Below are 22,074 nucleotides of genomic sequence, written 5' to 3'. Positions count from 1 at the left end.
CACAGCTAAACTGGATTTAGAGAAATAGAGATTTGCATCCTATCAGAGAGCACATTTCAGACATGAAGAATCAATGGAATCGTTTTGCATAAATCAAAGATTTCCAAGTATTCATTCCAATATTCTTTCAATAGAAGACAGCGATATTGATTTTGGGCATTTTTTGATGTCTTACCAGGAAATGGTTTTTCACTTTGGATAGGTAGGCACTATTTTCCTGTTTTGGATACAGTATGAAGTTTGTAGTTGCAGTTCTGGCACAACTTTGGGCACCAGGGAAAAGGAGATGGGGATCCAAGGCCCATCATTAGAATAAGGAGGTTCTCATATGGGACCTGAGGAGTGGGAGGCAAGAATCATATGCCACTTGAGGATATCCATCCAACATTTCTGTGCTTCCAGTGGCAAGAAAACCACAATAGGTCCTGCTCATTTGAAATCCGTCATCTAATTGGAGAGCTTGGCAAGCACATTGGGTTCACTGATCAATAGGCAGGTCAGCTGATGCCTGGATCCAGGTCCATGTCACGTTTATTAGCAGTTGTAACCAAACACTGGTCTATACGTGATCAGTGAACATATTTGCCACAAAGTTCGCAAGTTAATTTTTTTCCACTGTTAATCTGCATTCTATTTTCACTGTAATTTTACTGGTTTTAGAATTAATGAGCAACAAGTCTACTTGGAGGTCCAGACAGCAACTTTATGTTCATCAGTGACTTCAGGGAAAGAATGAATGCAGTGAGCCTGCTGATTTTAACCCAAAAGTATTTTTTTTTCATGCTGTTTTATGAACTGCTTGTTCCTATCTCCTTCAGTTGCTCTTGGATGCTGGTGCTCATGTTGAAGGTTCTGCTGTGAACAGCGGAGAAGAAAACTATGCTGAGACTCCACTCCAGCTGGCTTCGGCAGCAGGCAAGTCACAGCAAGCATTGCATTTTCACTCTCCAGAAGCAGCAGGAAAAGTGTAGAAGCTAAAGATGTTAAAAGTAGTTCTTGCATTCAGACTTCAACATGTCAAAACTGTATCCTTATTGTACACAATAGGAAAAAATACTATCAAAGTTGCCAAATGAACTTTTTTTGTTAAAAAAACCCAAAATTTAAGATAATATTTGAATTCATACTATGACTGATAGAATATTGGTTTGCACAATGGGGCACTGTGATTATGTACATATATAGTCCTGTGAGGACTGTAATATACCAATAAAATGTACACAGTTATACCCATTTTGAACAATCCCTTCTTCCTTTTTGAGGTGGAAAGCTCATAGAAATCATGTGTAACACGATGAATAATTGATTTTAATGAATGCACAATGGAATCTCATCATGATCTCCATGCCCTACACTGTGTACAGGATTTCCATCTCATATAATTGTTGCCATATGTGCAAGAATTAAGGCCTGTATTCTTCTGCTTTACTTCAACTGAATTTTGTATTGTGAAATGGTGACACAAAAACTTTTTTTCACAAGTAATTCAGTAGCTGGACAAACAGTTGTTATGCAGCAACTTTAGAAAATACAGTTTACCTTATTCAAAATGCTTAGGACCAGAAGTGTGTAGGATTATGGATTTAAAAAAAATTATTACCTGTATTTGCATATACATACAGCATGGTGTACTTGTATCTTGGAAATGGGACCCAAGTCTAACCATGAAATCAACTGATGTTTCATATACACCTTATACACATAGCCTGAAGATAAAATGATACAATGTTTTAAATAATTTTGTGTATAAAATTAAAATTTTGGACAGTGAATCATCAGAAACAAAGGTGTCCCTATCTCAGTCACCCAGGAGGACAATCTCTGAGATTGAGACAATAGCAAGTTTTGGAATAGTTTGGATTTCAGAATTCTGGATAAGGGATGTTCAACCCATACTAATGAAAGTAACATTACTTGTCTTTGTAGGCAACTATGAGTTGGTCAGTTTGCTGCTAAGCAGAGGAGCAGATCCTCTTCTGAGTATGTTGGAAGCTAATGGGATGTCCTCATCACTTCATGAAGAAATGAACTGTTTTAGCTATGCTGCTGCACATGGACATAGGTAAACCACATATGCTGGCTACTCGTGCTTAGGCTCTTTTTGCAGACATTTGTGCTCACTGTGTGAATGGTAACAAATAGGACACAATGCATGGGAAATAATTCTTCTCCACCTCCTAGGCTTATAGTCCTACATGTGAAGCCATTTCAATAAGTTCTTTATATAACAAATGTCACTCTGAGAACTTCACTCCTATCCCTATACATTGAAGGAACATGTAAATAGGGATTTAATCTCTGATGAAACATAATGTAAGTCATGTTTGGTGCATTGATTGGCATTTCAGGTGATATATTTTGGACAGCATTACCATTGCGGGCAGTAACGATATCCAAAATGTTCTAGCCTTCAGCAAAATGTCAATGAAAATATGTCAGTGATTGTAACAGTAACATCTCCCACATGGTACAATATAACTCCATTTAGAGGCATCTTACAGGCATCACAAACATATTCACGTCTTTGTCATGTTAAGGAGTCGAAGGGACTAGGTGCATAAATGCACACAGAATCGAGCAAACAGAAGATGAAATCACTTACTAGAGCTGATTTGCATACATTTCACTGTGAGGTTTCTGAGGTATATTGTCTTAAATCCTAACATGCATTTTTAAGTAAAATTACAGAAGGGATGTTTCCTATCCCTGTCTCCTTCCTGTATTCATCTGTGCTACCCAGAAAGCTTCTTTGTCTTGGAGGTCTGAAGACTCTCCTTAACAATGAGGACTAAGAAGGTAACCAGGGAAGGAAGAATCATCCCCAATTGGGTGATTTAAACAGTTTCTCCCATCCCCAGGAGCCCAGTATCCTGTCCTAAACATATTGTTGAAAAGAAGCCCTACAACTCAAGAGGAGCGTTTTGCAAACATATGAGATTTTCTGGCATATAGTGTCTTCTATATTCAAGTATTTGCCAAATTCATGATTTCACAGAAAGCAAACATTCACTTATTTCTGAAAATGTGCAAGGAAAGCTCATAGAAAATACGAATTTGTGCCATCTGTAGTCGTGTAGAAAATGTATGTTTGTGTGCAACAGCTAGGAATGATCTGGTTGAACCACAGACAGTTGGCGTGGCTACAGTGTCAATTTGTGTGGTGTAGTGGAACTGGGGCCAGGAAGACCTGCTCAGTTGTAAAGCTCGCTGGGTAACTGTGGGTTTTTGTAATGATAGCATGACATAAGCTTCTTGGAGTAGAATACTAATTTGAGTGGGATGAACATAAACAAGCTCACAAACACTTCAGTGTAGCTGAATTCTACTTTTATCCTGTAGAAACATAAATAGCAGGGCTTGAAAACTTTTGACTAAAAAAATCATCAATATCCCTCACCCCAATTTGTGAAAGTGCTGAACTGAAATTTTAGAAGTTGTTATTTAAACAGGTAAATGAAAACTACAAAAAAGTTAAGCAATTATTGAAATTTCATATTGTATTATATTTTAAATTTTGGCATGATTTGGGAGCTATGTGGGCCATTTTGAGTGTATTGTAACCCCCTGATTCACAGATTCAATATCCACAATTTTACTCACCCACACTTAAAAAAATAATTCCCCTACCCAGAAGTATTTGTGGGTCTCTCTAGATCCTCCAGGGCAATCCCATGGTGTGCTTCAAGCCCAAAATATAGGGTTTTCTATTACTCATGGTTTCCTGTATCCATTGGAGTGTTGATCTTGGAATGTATTCCTTTTAGATACAGGGGTCATATTGTACTTTTAATTAATTTCATGCATTTTAAAATTCATATGTTATCAACTCATTATTTCAAATCAATAATCAGTTACATAATAAGTTCACTTTAATAATTAGCAAACCAATGTATGAATTAGCAAGAATGTTATCAAATTAGTTTTTACAATAGAGTCTCCAAGTTCTGAAAAAATACACTGTCATCATTTGGAAAAGTTACAACAAATACAAGGATATTACTCCTCCAAACTACTGGAAAAGGCTCACATGTCTTGGGACATATGAACTGATAATATAAAAAACCCTTTCCTTTCTTTTCCTTGTGCAGAAATGTGCTCCGCAAGCTCCTAACTCAACCACAGCAGTCCAAGGCAGATGTTCTGTCACTGGAAGAGATTCTTGCAGAAGGTGTGGAAAGTGACACCTCCAGCCAAGGAAGCTCCAATGAGGGGCAGGTTAAACTGTGTAAAACCCGGATGAAGGCTTTACAGCAAGCCATGTATTACAGCGCTGAACACGGTTATGTTGACATTACCATGGAGCTCAGAGCACTTGGTAAGTGATACTAAAGATTCTTCTAGTCTAATATCCTGTGTTTTTCACAGTGAACAAATGCAGGATGTGAAAGGAATAGTTCTTGCATATGACAGGGATGGGAAAGATGTAACCCCCCAGATGTTGTTTGCAACTTTCAACAATCCGAGCGTAGCAAGGAATATAGCCACAGCCAACAATATCTGGTGGCCACATGGTTCCATCCATGTTGTACATTGTTGTCCCACAGTAACTGGTATTCAGAAGAACACTGATGAAATTGTAGTTAACCATCTTGGTTCATATTTGCTGGCAATCTTTTTTTCCATAAATTTGTATAATTCCCTTTTAAAACCATCTAAGGTGGCATCTATTTTAGGATATGATTTCTATACATTAACTATATACTATATGATTCTGTGTCCAGTGAAAGTTTGCACTAGCCCTGCCCACTAGAAACTGTTTATTACTCAGGCCATCAGTGGTTTGTTTGATGGTGTTTTATACTGTGTTATATTGTGTGTTGTTTTAGTTTGTCGTATTATGATGTTGTTTATGAATTTTATTATGCTGTATTTTAATTGTGTTGATTGGGCTTGTCCCCATGTGAGCCACCCTGAGTCCCTTCAGGGAGATGGAGGCGGGGTACAAAAATAAAGTTGGTTGTTGTTGTTGTTGTTGTTGTTGTTGTTGTTAAGTTTAACATTTTTGGTGATGTGTATATGTTACATGCTCATATTTGCTAATGGTCCCAAACCTTAATCTTCCAGATGTTTTAAACTTCAGCTCCCAGAATTCCTGACTGTTGGCCAAGTCAGCTAGGGCTTCTGGGAGATGAAGTCCAAAATGCCCAGAGGACCAACATTTAGAAATCACTGGTCTATGCTCACCCTCTAGATGACTGGGCATGTTCAATCATATGAAGCCAGCAATCTTTATTAGTCAATTATTTGAAATATTTTTGTTGTTCATATTATTACTCAAGTAAAAAGATAACTCCTTTTGGAAAAATATATTTTTTTGCTTCTGGAGTAGCATATCAGATATGAAAAATAATGGAAAATGTTATTTTTCCATGACTGCATTTTTAACATTTGTTTGTACTTAGTTAAAAAAAATAACACAAATAAATATATGTATTTTATACATTTCTAATTTTAGCAGTAATTTATTTTAGGAGCAATGTATGGAAAAGATCATTTAGAAAACCTGAAGAGCAGACTGTATTGTGTTGAAGCAATGCTGAAGCTATTACAACCTCTGTGTGCAATAAGAAATATATTATTACTGAAACCAATTAATTGAATTTCAGTGATCATATACATTTCTGGCAGTAAATAAATAGGAAAAATCTAGCCTGGACATTAAATGGCATCTTCATGAAATCAAGACTGACCGTTCAGTATTGCTCAGCCCCGTAGTGCTTTCACTTTTTGGAAAATGAATATTTGAGCAGTAGAAGAAAAGACTAGAGGACAGAGTCCTCATTTGATCACAAGTTTGGCTGCTTCTTGTATTTAAAAAAATCTGCAGTCTTATGTGGAGTCTTTTGCATTAAAATTTAAACTCCCTGATGGTGATGAGTTCTGAACTGCACTTCTTATTAAATTACATATGTTAAAGTCTCCTCTAAACCCTTCAAGCTATGAGAATCCTGCCCTGCTTTGCATGTGGTCATTATAATTTTAAAATAACATTAAGAAAAAGAGCAAGAGTATCAGAATTTTTAATCTTAGTTCACCAAGTGGCTACAAAGTTTTGCAGGCTTCCGTCTTTTAAAAACAGTGTATCCAGCTTCTACTTGTGCTAGTAAAATAAACAAACTGCACCGATATATTATGTTGGTGCTGCTTATTGACTAAAAGAATAGAGTAGCATTCACAGTAGTAATCTAATGCCAAGCAGTAGACTAGTCTCAAGAGTCTTTTTTAAAGACATCACTATCAGTTGTTTGAAGGATATGTTTTTTTTATGATTTGTCTGAAGGGTGGCAACCATTTGAATATGACTGGCATGGACCTCTAAATTCTTTATCATATATTAATTGTTAAAAACATAATCTTACTTCCTGCACATACTTTAGGAGTAATTCTGTCTTTTAGTATCTGGTGGAAGGTGCAAGCTTGGGGGATCTAGCTTGGAACTTCAGAGACTATAATATGCCAATAAATTATCTGGTTTTATTTAGAACAGAAATGGCTATTTATTCCTACCTCTGTTTGTTTGACTGTAGTATATCAATTTATGTTCATAACAGTTATATTTTCACTTTGTTTCTGAATGGCGTAGGAATCCCATGGAAGCTCCACATCTGGATTGAGTCACTCCGGACAACATTTTATCAGTCTCGGTATTCAGTGGTTCAGAATCTCTTGCGGGAATTTGTCACCATCAAGGAAGAAGAGTACAATGAAGAGCTGGTTCATGACGGACTCCAGCTTATGTTTGAAATCCTCAGAACCAGCAAAGTAATGCACGCTAAAACTAATCTGTTGATAACTATATTTTGGCCCAGTAAAGACTAAACTGTTATAAGTAATAATGGCAGTGTTGCTAGTGAGTACATTACTCAGTCAGCACCAGTATAAATCTTTAATGTGGGCCAAATTAATTCTGGATGGAAGGATTATAATGGCTGTATTTACCTGAGCTTGCTTGACACCAACATGATCAACAAGCAAAAACTGTGGTAGCCATATCCTACCTGCCACATACCCTCATTTGAATAGAAATTGACATCATGTGCACTGAGTTTGTACTCTAAAAAAGGATGTAATTCATAGGACCCAGAACTATAAATATTAATTATATGTGTGAAATTCAGCACATGCAATTTGCAAAATTCCCAGCTCCTCCATTATTTTACTGACGTACATAGGGGCTTTGTTTGACATGTAATAAAACTTCTAATCTCAGTACAACAAATTGAAAAAATACCTCATGCTCAAATCTATCATTAAAAGCATCTACCAAGTCAATGGCATCTGGGAGAGATTTGAAAATAATATCTGATGCCTTGTATCCTCTACAGTGAATTGAATTGGCTCTACTTGTCTCCATCAGCAATGTATAACATTTGCTTTAATCTGCCTGAGGCTGGTATTAAGAGAGCTCTGATCATCTTCATTTATTCTTATTTGTAGAATGACTCTATCAACCAGCAGCTCGCAGTTATTTTTGCTCACTGCTATGGAAGCAGCCCCATCCCCAGTATTCCCGAAATCAGAAAGACACTCCCAGCTCGACTAGGTAAGGTGATAAAGCTTCCAGACCAATTTGAAGAATGTATTTATGGTGTAGCATAATGTTCTTAAACTTGTCTCCTCTTTGTTTCTGTTTTTCTCCCATACAGATCCTCACTTTTTAAACAACAAGGATATGTCTGATGTAACTTTCCTAGTGGAAGGAAAGTTGTTTTATGCACATAAAGTTCTTCTAGTTACTGCTTCAAACAGGTGAGAAATTTAGGTCTAACTTCCTTCGTAAGTCTCCGCTAGCATGTTGATTCAGTAGGAATTTCGTAAGTCAATAGCCATATAAATTCCATTGGTTCGATGAGTCTGCTCTGGTTGCAGCTGACAATTACTCAGCAAGTAACACAATGACCTTCAGCAAGGCACTCAGAGATTAACAAAAAGGTATGCCACTCGCTTACTCACAGAATTACCATGTTAGTGCTTGATAAGGTGAAGTATTTATTTCTCTGAACCCCATTAAGTATCCCTATCTTGACAATCTCAAACATTTCAGCTTCAGCGTCCTTCTCTTCCCAGAGCTTAACTGAAACTGTCCTGTGTTACTGAAATCAGAAATGATGAAATACTAGTACAATGATTCCTCCAAACCATTATCCAATTTTGTGTTTGTTTGGTGTCACAAACCCTGAGTGTGAATAGAGGCATGTCTACACAGACAAAAAAGTACTCACCTTATATTGTCTGCTATCCTGATATATGACATTCATAACAATTTGCCTCCCAACCAGTTCATTGGCCCTTAATCCACTCTACAATGACTTGCCTTTGACTCTGCATTCTGACTGAAGATCCACATGGTTCAATTCTTAATTTTAGATTGCTGTCAAGATATATTTTTAAAGAAGTAATTTGTATGTGGATACTTGCAGATCTACTGCAAATAGATCAACATTAATACACCTTCACATAGCAGGATGGCTAGAGACAACTTGGATGGAAATACGCATATTCACATGCATAACAGGAAGAAAAAATGAAGTGGTCACTGCCTTGTGGCCACCAGTAGTGCAAATAAGTGGAGTTTTCAGTAACCTCACATTGAGCCAATTTCCCAGGAGATACATATGCTTAAAATGAACTACCCATAATCTGTATTCTTCATGTGGTACTAAAGAGAGAAATGTGGAGTCAGGAAAATATGGTTCAAGTAAAGATTTTTATTTTCAGGTGTAAATAGACTCCAGTGTTGCAAGATCTCAGGGCTTGGTCTTGGGTCTCAGGGGTGGACCCTCTTCTTCTGTCTTCAGGACAAGTGGGACTACTGCCATGAAATGATAGACAGACAGACAGACAGACCGATAGATAATATCAGAAAAGCATACACTGTGCAGCTGTAAGATATCATTCCCAGGCTCCACTCTCTTAAATATCATGCAGGATTATCCCAATATCTCAGGGTTTCACCCAGAAATGTTAGATAGTTCTGTTCTGACAACCCCGGGTTTGATCTACTCAAAGACCAGCATTGTTGTATCACTTGCAAACCATGCCAAAGCCATTGGCTCCTATTGTGTCAGAAATTCCAAATTACGACTGGAAATGATTTGTAGATTTGTAGTAACATTCCTATTTTTAGTTAAGATTATTAGGGAGGTTTATTTTTCTCAAGTTTCAGAGTTGTTGCTGAATTGCTTTTAATTCCTACTCAGAGGCATAGATTGTGACTAACAGGATAAATGTGCATATGTAATTTGAAACTTCATATTGGAGTTGAGAGTACGTTTCTTCCTTTTCCCCATCCCATGACAATGAGTTGCCTCTCTATCATAGCTCAGTTTTACCAGTAAAGTCTAGTTGTAGATTTGACATTAGGAAGGTGGGACTGCATGTAACATTAACCTGGTTTTAACCTTGGTTTTCAAAATCTGTTTAGGAATCATTTTAACCAAGTTTGGAGAAGCTATATGTAACCCAAAGCCAAGCTATGGGAGGTAGAAAGAGATGGAGGAGAGCATGTGCAGTTTTATTGCCTATTCCCAATTAGTAAACCTGAGTTTCAAGGAAACCTGAACCAGACCTTTTGTAATTTCTTGCATATGTTACACTAGCAGAAACAGGCTTTCTTAATTCGGTGACAACCAGAACAAGGCAGGTAGAGCTTTTTTCTTCACTGTGTCTTCATAGTAAGGTTAGCTGCACTTGTTGGATTTCTGCTTTTAAAGGCACAATGGTTCTATGAAAGCTTTTAAGAATGCCAGAGTGAAGCACTTGCTAATATTACTGACTGAAATAAAATATTCTAAGCAAATGTCATTTTAAAAGCTCCATGTAAAAATCTGCTACCTGTTTTCACAGATTTAAAGCACTGCTGACAAATAAATCAGAACAAGACAGCCAAGGCAGTAAGACTGTGGAAATTAGTGATATGAAGTACAGCATCTTCAAGGTATATATTTAAGAGTAAACCACATTGTTGTAATTCCTCATGCATAAAGCATATTACCAATTTTTGATTGGGATGATCACTTCTAGTGCTAACCCTTGCAGAATCAAGGAAGTGGATATGCTTATTTCCAGCAAGAGACCAAGATAAATAGTCTGTAAGTGACTATTTTGCCTGTTTATTTTTCACAACTGAACCAATATACCCAACATTCATTTGTTTTTACAACCTTTTGACCTATCCCTTGGAGGCCCCAGTGGCACAATGGGTTAAACCCTTGTGCCAGCAGGACTGCTGACCAAAAGGTCAGCGGTTGGAATCTGGGGAGAGGGGTGAGCACCCGTCTGTCAACTCCAGCTTACCATGTGGGGACATGAAAGAAGCGGTCCACAGGATGGTAAACATCCAGATGTCTCCTGGGCAACATCCTTGCAGACAGCCAATTCTCTCACACCAGAATTTGTTCTTTATTTATTATTTATGACATTTATATTGCGCCGTTCTCACTCCAAAAGGGGCTCAGGGTGGCATTACATGAGTGGCATTATTTCATGCCCAAACAACAACAATAACAATTAAAACAATTAAGCAACAATTTAAAACAATATTAAAACAACATATGTAAACATTCGACTATTATTGTGCATAGACCTAGAAGCGACTTGCAGTTTCTCAAGTCGATCCTGACACACACAAAAATTTATCTCTTTGTATGTGCCGATGTGGACAAGGGAACATGTAAATCAGAAACTGTGAATACAATAATGGTGTTATTTTTGCAACTACCACATTTGCAGGAATTGTTGCCAAGCATTTTCACAGTAATCATATACACATTACACTTATTCATAACAAGCAAATGTGTTCTGATAGTCAGGATTTCTTGCGTGACCCTAACTGTATTGTGTGAACAGTTCTCAAAGTCCTCTGAATGTTCCCAGGCACAATTTTCATGCTGGGTTAAGCAAATCAAGTCTGAATAGCACCAGGAAATGGGCAGACTTTACATTAAACACATTTTAACAATTGAAAGCTTAGACTATAAAAGCCTTATAGGGCTCTCTTGGAAATTTTTTGAAGGGAAATAATTAACTTTTTAACATATGCAAATCTATATCACCAGTATGTGTATTTTCATGAAAAGAGTAGAGTTGGCCTTGGCATGAAAACAAAAACACAGATGAATGAAATGGATCACTCAGGCACTCTTCTTGCTTTCTAGATTTGTTTTTAGAGATTAAAAAGAAAGTGTGTAAAGGATGGAAGCCTGAAAGTAACAGACAATAGAACTGTTGCAGTTCCTACATTTGTTTGCTCTGTCTTCAGAGGTTGGTCAGATAGTTTTGTATCTGACCATTTATGAGAAGACTCGGATGTATTTTAATCTCAAACTTAGCTATAGTTGCAATTGATGCATTTACACTTTCACCTGGTCATTATAGCAGTTTAACAGTAGATAAGCTATTGATTTTTTAAAAAGAGTTTGCATGGCGATTTATGCTCCATGTTAAAATAATACAAAGCTCATATGCTAGGAGTCAAGCTCTTAAAGTAGACCTGGAGTTCTCATGTTTCCGAGACAAACCTGTGAAATCAGATCTCTCTGATTGTGTCTCTTTTTCAAGATGCTGATGCAGTATTTATATTACGGAGGAACAGAATCTATGGAAATTGCTATTACAGATGTTTTAGAGGTAAGCATATTCCTCCTGTGGCCCCTTTTGGTTCTGGTTTTGCTCCCAGATAATATTGACGACATCTGTTTATTACAGAAATTGTTCTTAGACAAATAATTTTCCAAAGTATTACAATGGATGTTTGTGTAAGGCTTTCTGTGAGTTATTATCAAACCATAATAGCACAGTTGCCTGCTATATTCCTGTTTTACATGATACGAAATGAAGAAGACATTATGCCTAGAGCTAGAATATTAAGCATTCACTTGATGCCTCAATACTGGTTTTAAACTGAAAATGTAAGTTCATTATGTACTTATATGATGAGTATGTTCATATGAAAGTCATGGAGACAAGGACCAGGTTAAGATCAATCATTGACAGGGTAAACCAGATAGAATAAAATTGACAACCAGATGGTTATCTTTCTCTTTAAAACAAGGTGCTGACCTCCTTGATTGGACCAAAGGTCCAAGACTCTGTGTCAAACGAAGGTGGCTAGATTTGCTTGACTTGGCATTTTACTTAGTAAGCTTGCAAGATACAGTGGTGACAGGCAGAAGTAGAAGGGTCTGCTGACCATGGCAGTGAGAAATATGCATGAAAGAACTAGCCACAGTCTTGATTGCTCCTGAATTCCTCTGAGCTATAGCTGAATACGAATGGTGGCTGAATCAGTGATTTTATCCATCTTTCCCCAATAAAGTAACAGTTACATCAGCAGAAATTTACATATCTCAGTGGGACTTGGCTTTTTCGTTAGTATGTACTCTCAATCCTGTTTCCTGTACTTGAAAAAAACAAATCTCTAGGAATTTTTAGGTCCTCCAGCACTATTCTGTGGAGTAACTAGAGATTATGAGAGAGAACAAATTAATTGAACCCATGAATAATCAAATCAGCAAAAATTAAACCTGCAACTGACATGTAAGCACTAGAGGTGTGTACGATGCCAAAAATCAGCTTCATTTGTATTTGTATTTCTGAAATTCTTGCAACCCACCTTTTTGATTCTAATGTCTTTTGAAAAATTCATAAGGGGTCCATATTGTATCTAATATGAAGTTCTGAAATTTTCGTTAGTTTTTTGTTACGTTAATCGCCCATTTGCGACAATGAGAACACTTCTGGGGCTCCTCTCTCCCTCATTTTTAGGGCTATCTTGCTACAATTGTAGCACACATTTACCACTGTAAGCCCACCAAGTTTCAAAACATTTCCCTCATCCACTGATTTTTAGAAAATTTGTAAAGTTTTTATGAACAAAATTTTTAAAATAAAAAACTACAAGAGCTATTTCCTCCCCACAAGTTTCAGAAAGATTTGCACATCCACTGATATTTAGGGTATTTTAAAAGTTTTGTACTCTCTCTCTCTCCTAACTCCACAAAAAACAGATACTGAGGGGGGGGGGGACACTTTGCAGATCCTGAGCTTAGACTCTTGCATAGTTTTTCTCCTGTATGGTATATCAATAAAGTTGATCTGGCTGGCTGGAGAGACTGGAGGCTGACTGGTTCAAGGCGGTATTGCATATAAGATCAGGGAGAAGGACAGCAGTGGTGCAGCCAACCTTGGCCACACCACGTAAGGGAAGCAAACTAATAAATGGTAAGATTCAGCTCCTAGCTGGTCGCTCATCGCTACTGAGTTGCTCACTTGCTAGCTACCCTAGATCTCCAGCTCTCTTCTAGCTCGTTTGCCATGGCATGGCTTGTGGATTTAAAGGAAATGCCAGAAGTGCCTCTTCCCTTCCCCTCTCCCTCAGCCCTGATAGGCTGAGGAGAGCATGTGACATATCAAATTTGTGTGTGCCTCCCAGTAAAATTTGCTTGCGCTGAAGAAGAAGCTGACTTCATACAAAAATCTCCGTAGATGGGTGGATGGCTGTATTAATTTGTTTTTGTTTTGTTTTGTTTTGTTTTGTTTTGGGGGGGGGGGTGCATGGTGCTGACTTTGTAACGTGGGTCATAAGTATGCATTTGCCAAATCACTTACAACCCACGTCCAGATTTTTGCACAGCTCTAATAAGCACATGACAAACATTGCAAAAGTAATTTATTTCCTTTTGCTCTTTCATTCACCTTACTTCCTAGTACTTTTATTGCTTCAATTAAAACAAACATTCAAAGCATTAACTATAGACAGATAAAGCCAGGTAGAGCCATTCCACATAATATGAGTTTTCCACATTGTGAATTTTCCAAACTTGTCTTGCAAAAGGAAAGAAAATCTAAAACATTATTCTAAAGCATGTCACTGGCCTTGCAAACATGACATACAGTTATTCCAAATACAGGTTTGTTTAGAACTTTCATCTCCTAAGTAGGTCTGTTGTTTCTTTCACTTTAAAGTTATAATCTGAAGCATCTCTTTTCTGAACATATTTATAGCAGTGTTCATCTCTAATCAGTAACACCAGTGCCTTTAATGTACCTGCTGCTTTACACTATTTCACAGGAACATGTCCAAACTTCTCACCCTTACAAAGAGAGAACAAGAAAACAAAGGAGGGAGAGGATGAAGAGGGAAAATTCTGTAGGTGCAGGAGTGACATAATTGATGGAATGTGATAAGAAAAGTGAGAGGAAGAGGAGGAAAAGGAGATAAAGCCAAGGCTACATACCTGGTCAACTAGTAATACTATTTGCATATATAGAGGAGTAGCCAGATCTGGAATGCAATGTGGAGAGTAAAGATAACAAGTTGTGTGTGTTGAGTTCACACATCAATGAGACCTTCATGTTATCAGATAAATAGGTAGAAGGGGAGAGGTTTTGGCTAGAGATGCATAGCTCCTGTGTACCTTGCCTCCTTTGGGTGTCATTTTGAAGAATTTAGGACCATTCAGATTTACACGTAATAAACACATACCTTTGCTTAATTGCACCACCTCATTATACATATCAGATTTCTCCTATATGAAAGGATCCTTGTGCATAGGAAGATGAAAGCAGCTATTCTATACAATAGGTGGTGACTGGTTTCTAGATTTATATGACATCAGTCTGTAGATAGATATTTTAAAATGTTCCTGATTTTCCCACTAAATAAAACTAGCATATACAAGATGAAAAATCTTCAGTATCTTCATATATTAAATTGCTATAAGCATGGAGTATTTGTGATTTTTTTAAAAAGACCTGCATATGTACCTACAATCTAAGATAGTGCAGTTCTAAAACTCTGCCAACTCTCCCTTCTGTATCATTCTGCACAATTTATAAAATTACTCTAGCTGACACATTCCCTTGACACAGTCATTTTCAATCACATTTGCAATCACATGATGGATTGTACCATCTGTATATATTAGATAAACAATTGTTTTGTTTGAAATTTTCTATGTTTTTTCTTTACTATTTTGGTCATTACCTTTGTATGCCACCTAGGTAACTATAAAGATGAAAGATATTCTAAGCATATTTTTAAATGAATCTATGTTAACATTGAAATAAGCTGTTGGAAGGTACTTGTTTAACATTTAATGCTGTTCCTTAGGAGTAAGGAAGACATGTTACTATAAGGACCAGTTCAATTGTGCAATTAAATAGGAGGTTTAATTGGAAATCCACTGGATCACATTGGGCAACTCACACATTCTGAATGACATAAGAGGACAATAGCAACCCTATATAAATCTTGCTGAGAAAATTCAGTGCTATATTGTTTACCTTAGGGTCACCATAAATCAGAAACCTAAAACCATAATAAGAAATCTGATTGTAAATATCTATGCTCATATTTAAACTATTATAATATATTGTGTACAATGCTTTGAAAACAATATAGAAACTTCATAAATCAAAAACATGCCTGCATAGTTGTTACCTAGAACTGGACATTTTGACCATAGCACCCTAATGCTTTGTGAGGGCTACCACCTTCTAGTTTAGTTCAAAGTGCTTGTAATAAACTTTAAAATCTTGAAGAACTCAGGGCCAAGATCCCTAAAGAGTGAGTCCTCCCAGATCTTCCCATTCAGCTCTGGAAGTCCTCTTTGGAGGTCCTTCATCAAGTACTGGGCACATAATAATATATTACGATGACCATTATCTCCATGGTCATTATCAGTGTCCATACTAGTTGAAGAATTCGAAAGACCGTAGTCTCAAAAAGTAACTTTTACATGCTCTGCTACTTTTTGACAAAAATATTTATTTTCCTCTCTAATTTTAAGGAGCTGTTTTAGAGGTTTTTTTAATTAATGTGGATATTTGGGCTTTTATGGTTCATGAAAAATTTATTTTCAGTATGCTTGGTTAAGTTTTTGTTATGTACTTTATGCTACGTTTTTATTGTTTTCAGTACATTTTAGCATATTCCCAGAACCTCAGGTATATCGAATTGGCATAAAAACTAACAATAACCCATCTCCATTAGTTACTTTCAGCTGCAAGCCTATTCCAATTGGATGGCCTCCAGAGACACTGTGAAATACTATGTTCTCAGACTATCAGCATCGAAAGCTGTGTTAACATCTATAAGTATGCCAAGGTAAAGACCAAATCATCTTCAATTGTTTCAAGCGCTTAAGGTGTTGACAAACATAACATCTCCTGCTAGATCAGACCAAGGATTCTTTTAGTTGTGTGCTCTGCTTCCAAACAGTTTTCGACAATGGGTAATCCATGCTCCTTCCTGAAGTTCTGTCACCGCCATTGCTTCCTCCGTTTCAAGATCCTTGCATCATGGAAAGAAGGCAAATGGTAGTATTCATGGTGCTATTTTCTCCAGCAAATACTTTTAGGGGCCTTACACAGCCCCAAAGGGGAAGCCTTGCCTCCCGGCCAAGGAAAGGGAGCAAGATTCTTAATAATGTTAATGAGTGCTTGCAAAAAACACAAACTTTGGGGGATCCTAAAATGCAATACATCTGCATCCCTCAGCCATACCCATGATGCACTTCATTCACGTACTAGTTCCCCTGCCCCCCTTTTGAGTTTGAAGGACAATGAAGCGAGACTATATTGCCAGTAGCTTTGTTTATGTGTTATCACAGTCTGTATCATGGATATGGTGATCACTAGCAGCTTGCTGCCTTGGGATGGCTAGATTCATCAATCCGTGAAGCCACCTTTAACATTTATTTATTTATTTATTTATTTATTACATCACTTCTACCCCACCCTTCTCACCCATCAGGGGACTCAGGGCGCCTTACAATAACTTTGATGGAAATGGAAACCGGGATAAGCTACAAGCTCTTGAGATATGTAAACCTGAATCTGGAGGGTGCTACCTGAAATTGCAAGTGGATTCTCCCATGACTGGCTATTTCTCTAAACAAGAAAAATTGTTACACACAGAAAATTGGGATTGCTAAGAGAAACTTCAATTCAAGAGTTCTCTTTGACATACCAGTTCTACTATGCATAGAAATCTAATTTTAGCTTGTGTCTTCAAGTCATTTCCAATTTATGGCAAACCTATCACAGGGTTTTATGGGGATGAGAATATGTGACTCACCCAAGTTCTCACAGTGGGTTTCCATGGCTGAGTGGGGGATTGAACCTTGCACTCCACAGTCATAGTCCAATGCTCAAACCACAACACCAAACTGGCTTTCAGATAGATGAATGGATATGGGACATTGTGTGCTCTGCTCTGCCATATGGTCTCACTTTGTCTGCTACTTACAAGAACTAAAGTTTGTTTTTATCTCTTTTTCTTCAAACAGGAAGATAATAAAGGACATAACCTTGTAAGAATACACAGTTTAGCAACTGAACTGCCATACTTTAGTACTAATGTGATTTCACACTTTGTTCTAATCTGATAGCATTATTGGCTGCTAGAACAAACTGACTGATAGATAGGCCAGAGTTTCATCATGAACAAAAATTTGTGTCATGATGAAGTTCTCCATGGTATGTCGAAATTCAGTTGGAGGAGATTTTCCATCATTATCAATGCATCTCCTGCTTGTGGGAGTGTGACCAGTTGCACGTCTCCCTAGGACATCATTATCCACAGTTGATAAAGCCCACAGATCTGTATTCCACTGTTTACTTTGAACAGATATTTTTAGATGTTTCTATTGATTTCTGTGACAGTCCAGTATATTCTGAAAAACCAAACCCTAAAAGCCCAGTCTCTTTCAGAAAAGCAACAAACTACCTTAAAGTAGACCTCTGTGTTTCATTAAATCCCCCCCTCCATTTTTTTCCCTGAGGCTTATTTCATATGCACTGAATTTGTTAGGCCGCTAATACTGTGTACCATCTGGTAACTCTCATTATTCTGTCACGGTGTGCCACTTGGATTGCACCCTCACATAACAAAACAGGTATCATCTAGGCGATTTCATTGACCAGCTGCTCTTTTGCTTGAAGAGTTCCTTGACTTTGGCTCAACAAGCAGCAGGAGATCACAAAAGGATTAGGAAAAGGGGACTTTTTAACCTCTTTCACATATCCCAATGGAACGGCCCTGTAGGCACACGAGCGCACAGGGCAGAAAGCCTGCTTTAACCACCGGATTAATATCCTCTTAACCATTTGCAATCCATATTAAACCCTCCCATACAATGAAGCTGTCCAAGCGAGGAGAGAGAGGTAGAAACTTGACAGCTGCATTTAAACCACCACAAAAAACCCTCCTGCCTGACCGGATCCCACTTTGTGTCTTGCAGATCCACAATGCCCCAGAGCTGGTCTCTTTTTGTGAAGGCTTCTTCCTCAAGCACATGAACTGCCTGCTGGAGCAGGAGCCTTTTAAGCAACTCATCTATGGTAGGAACAGTAAGGTCCAAGGTCTGGATCTTCTACAGGACCTTCAATCTACATTGGCCAGCAGACTTCAGTCCATTTACATCACCTCCAGGGTGTGATTGCCAAGAGGAATTACAGACACCCTGCAGGGGAAATCTGGAGATTGTATTCAAAGCACCTGCTCCTCTGAACTGCACTGAGATGGGAACTTGCCTAAGTGGCCTTCCCCTTCCGGAGACAAGAGACACTCGCTTTAGTTTGACGCTCCTCCAGCACCTCAACTACCCACAAAACAGTAGATTGCTCAGAGATGTGTTAAGATGCTGCAACCATTTCGACTGAGAGCTGATCAGAAGGGAAAGAAGGATGGTGCTATATGGCATGAGTGATGCCATCTCACAGGAAAACTTGGGGGGTGGGCTATAGTGTTCAAAGGATTTTTTTAAAGCTGCACACAGACCATCATTATTAACTACCAGACATACTGATGGAAAGAAAATGATAAGATCCCTAAATCCTATTTAGAATGTTGTTTGTTTACAGAACTTGGAAACATCCAACAAACATTTAATCCACTTAAATTAAATGTGTTAGTGAAAACTATGATTTGTTACTTTAATATACTAATAACACATTAGTAAAATCTTAACTTTAATATTTTCAAAAATTAAAATTATTTTAAATGACGAAGAAGAAACCCAAATCGTCTCCCCTGTGACCAGGCTAAATTTTGTGAAATGTTACTAGTTACTTAGCCCATTGACATTCTTGTCATTTAAAGATTTAAATCCTACGGTGCCCAACCTTTTGTCCTTCAGGCGTTTGGGACGCCAGCTCCCAGAAGCCCTGGCCAGAGTTGTCCGATGCTCAAAATTTCTCAGAGCTGAAGTCCAGAATACCTGGTGGACTAAAATGTGCACATCTCTGATTTAAACTCTTTCAATTAGGAGTGAGCATTTAATTTCAATACATTATTTCCGAGCTCTGCTGTATAACACTAGGTGCTGGTATTATATATTCAAACAACTTGACACAATTTGTTAGGTAAGATTAATAATCCCAGATTGCCATATTATAAACCAATCTGGTTTTGTTGTCCTAAACCCAGACTTGGTGGTGCAGTTGAAACAAATGCCCCAGGACTCATGGTGGCTAAGGTCCCCATAATGCCCCTGGCTATATATGCACATACATACTTGTTCTGTGTGCTGTTGAAAAAATGCTCCTGGGGAATAATAGATCTCTCTCCTGTTGGCAGGGTCAGTAGCATTTCTCACCTGTCTGAGTCCCCTTCTCCAGTTGGGAGCTGGCTACCATGCTTGTGAAACAAGTCTAAGCTGGCCAGGACAAAGACCGAAGGTGCCCAAAGCTTTCCTCTCCATCATCTTGATCATGGGCAGTTCTGGGTCCGGGAAGGGTTCTTCTTCACCAGCAGTGCCATCAAACTTAATCCCATGCCATGCAGAACCAGTCCTTCAACATGGGAGCCAGGACATCCACCGCCAGGACATCCAGTCTTTTTCCTGAGCTCTTTGCCCCTTAAGGACTCACAAGACTGTTAGAAGGACTAAGGTTGTGAGCCACTCTAGCCTTAACCATGGGGCTGACTTCCAAACAGAAATGCATACGATAGTGTTGTAAGTCTGGTTTCAAAATGTGCCACCAAACTGAGATTCTTGATTACATTGCATGCCTTTTCAGTTGCAGCCCTTAAAAACAGGTTAAAGACAAACCAACCAAACTCTGACACTGTCCAGGTTATTCTGGTTGTGACCTTAACACTGTGGTACCTGCAACATTAGCTATGCCAAGGACAGAAGTTGCACAAGATGTTGCACAAATACTGTTTGCATAAAGAGCTCAAGGCTGTTTTGCCCTATGCTGTATTTAAGCAATAATTCTCTGAAATTTCTGATACTGTGCTTCCAATATAGACCATTGTGCTGCTGAGGATTATGGGCACTGAACATGATGGTATAGAGTCACAGATACTTCAGCTAAGGAAATGAGTGCACATAAAGAAGTTTGTATTGTGCATATCATTTGTTGGTGTGGAGGCTGCAGACATCAATCAGAGGCACATTTAGAATGGAGATGCAGACAATCTGGACCGCATTTGATTGAATGTGGAAGGGGGCCGTGCTAATATGCATTCAAATGTGTTTTCTTCTCCATGCTTGTTAGTGACATGACAACAATTTGCGTGTGACTGTGGCTAAACTGGATTTCAACCAGTATAATTCAGTCCGTACTGAAATTAGATTGTTGCTTGCTTTCAGAAGAAAATTCCTTCCTTTTCTGAATGCCCAGCATTTTTCTGTGGGTCACCCTTTCATTCAGAACTGGAAGATAATGCAGAAAGCATATTTAAAAACATATACATCATGTCACCCACAGCAAGTGCTCAAAGAAAAAATACTTCTACTGTGAAAGATGGTGGTTGTGAATTTAATAATGGAGGAAAAGGTAAAGGTAGAGGAGAAAAAGATAAAGGAGCCAAGGAAGAAATGTGTGTTGCAAGTGTATTTGTAGAATTTCAGGAAGGATCTTGAAAGTGTGATAGAAATGATGCGAGTATCAATATTAAAAGCAAAAAATGCAAGAGACTTTTCCACCATTGTCCCTTTCCTCCCAAAAATGGAAGTCTGTAAACGAATGGTGGGATTCATGTGGCTTTAGATGTTATTGGATGGCACCTGCCAGCATTCTTCATCCTGAGCTATGCCGGTAAGAACAGCTTCGGCTTCTAGTCATGGAGGGGTGCAGGACCCTCACTCTGCTGCCCTTGCCATGTGCTGAAGGGCTGTAGTTTTAACAGGTCATGGGGGGGGGGGGGGAGCAGTGCCACATCAATCATCTTGGAAAACTATTAAATGCTTATTAGATTGGCTGAACCCACACAAAGGGAGGCAACTTTTCTCAGGGAATCAGCCTCCTTTTCTGTATGTGAACTGCCAGCAGAATTCCAACTCTTTGCATAACACACCAAAGTTACAGGCTGCAGAAACATCGTAATGCCAATGTAAAAACATTCAGCCCTCTCCTTTCCCCCAAAACAAACAAAAACCAGACACTCAGAAAAACTGAACTTGCACAGTAGCTGACTATATTAATTATCAAGTAAGGAGATCAGATGTACACATTTCAATCACATGCTTCTCAACTTTGGATCTGAAACTTAAGCATGACCCTATGTTCTCCAGGCTCTAGAAACAGTATAGGGTTTTGACAAATTTGTTTGGAAGTACCCCCAAGAGTTTGTAATTCTAGTAAATAATTTTCAAGTAGCTGCGCCAGCTATCTGTACAAAAACAAAAGAAATGAGTTCTGTTGTATTGCTGTAAAATTGCTTGCTACATTAACTGTACATTAAGGTTGCTTATGTAAATGTACCATATTTTATTAACAACATAACTTTGATAAACTTTACAGGTGATACAAGCCCATTTGTTTTAGCAAACATGAAATAGTCTGGTAGTGCATTCTGCCCTCCCTTTGTGTGTCTGTGCCTTTAAGTTGCCTGTCAACATATAGCAACCCCATGAATTTCATAGGGCTTTCTTAGGCAAGGAATCCTCAGAAGTGGTCTTGGCGTTCCTTCTTCTGAAATGGAGCCTACAGCACCTAGTATCAGTTGGCAGTCTCCTATCCAAGTACCAGCCAGGACTTCCATGACCAGACACCGTTAGCATATTTAGGGACCTATAGAAAAAATAAGGAGTAAGTAAAACATTTAAACGTGTACAAGTA

The 22,074-nt window shown here is 38.2% G+C and overlaps 1 protein-coding gene across 1 annotated transcript in view; it reads left to right on the top strand.

The window, feature by feature from the left end:
* The window catches only part of abtb2 (ankyrin repeat and BTB domain containing 2), a 167,467-nt gene extending 145,702 nt beyond the window's left edge, over positions 1-21,765 (top strand). The window contains exons 8-17 of the mRNA XM_062967861.1: positions 819-915; positions 1,927-2,062; positions 4,089-4,315; positions 6,584-6,762; positions 7,438-7,543; positions 7,647-7,749; positions 9,847-9,937; positions 11,560-11,628; positions 15,995-16,108; positions 18,246-21,765. Of these exons, the coding sequence (XP_062823931.1) occupies positions 819-915; positions 1,927-2,062; positions 4,089-4,315; positions 6,584-6,762; positions 7,438-7,543; positions 7,647-7,749; positions 9,847-9,937; positions 11,560-11,628; positions 15,995-16,108; positions 18,246-18,443 (1,320 nt within the window). The 3' untranslated portion in view covers positions 18,444-21,765. The remainder of the gene's footprint in view (positions 1-818; positions 916-1,926; positions 2,063-4,088; positions 4,316-6,583; positions 6,763-7,437; positions 7,544-7,646; positions 7,750-9,846; positions 9,938-11,559; positions 11,629-15,994; positions 16,109-18,245) is intronic.
* Positions 21,766-22,074: the final 309 nt, after the last annotated feature.

The sequence above is a fragment of the Anolis carolinensis genome, chromosome 1 (genome assembly GCF_035594765.1).
Source record: "Anolis carolinensis isolate JA03-04 chromosome 1, rAnoCar3.1.pri, whole genome shotgun sequence".
NCBI lineage: Eukaryota > Metazoa > Chordata > Lepidosauria > Squamata > Dactyloidae > Anolis > Anolis carolinensis.
This window is presented reverse-complemented; position numbering and strand designations above follow the sequence as displayed.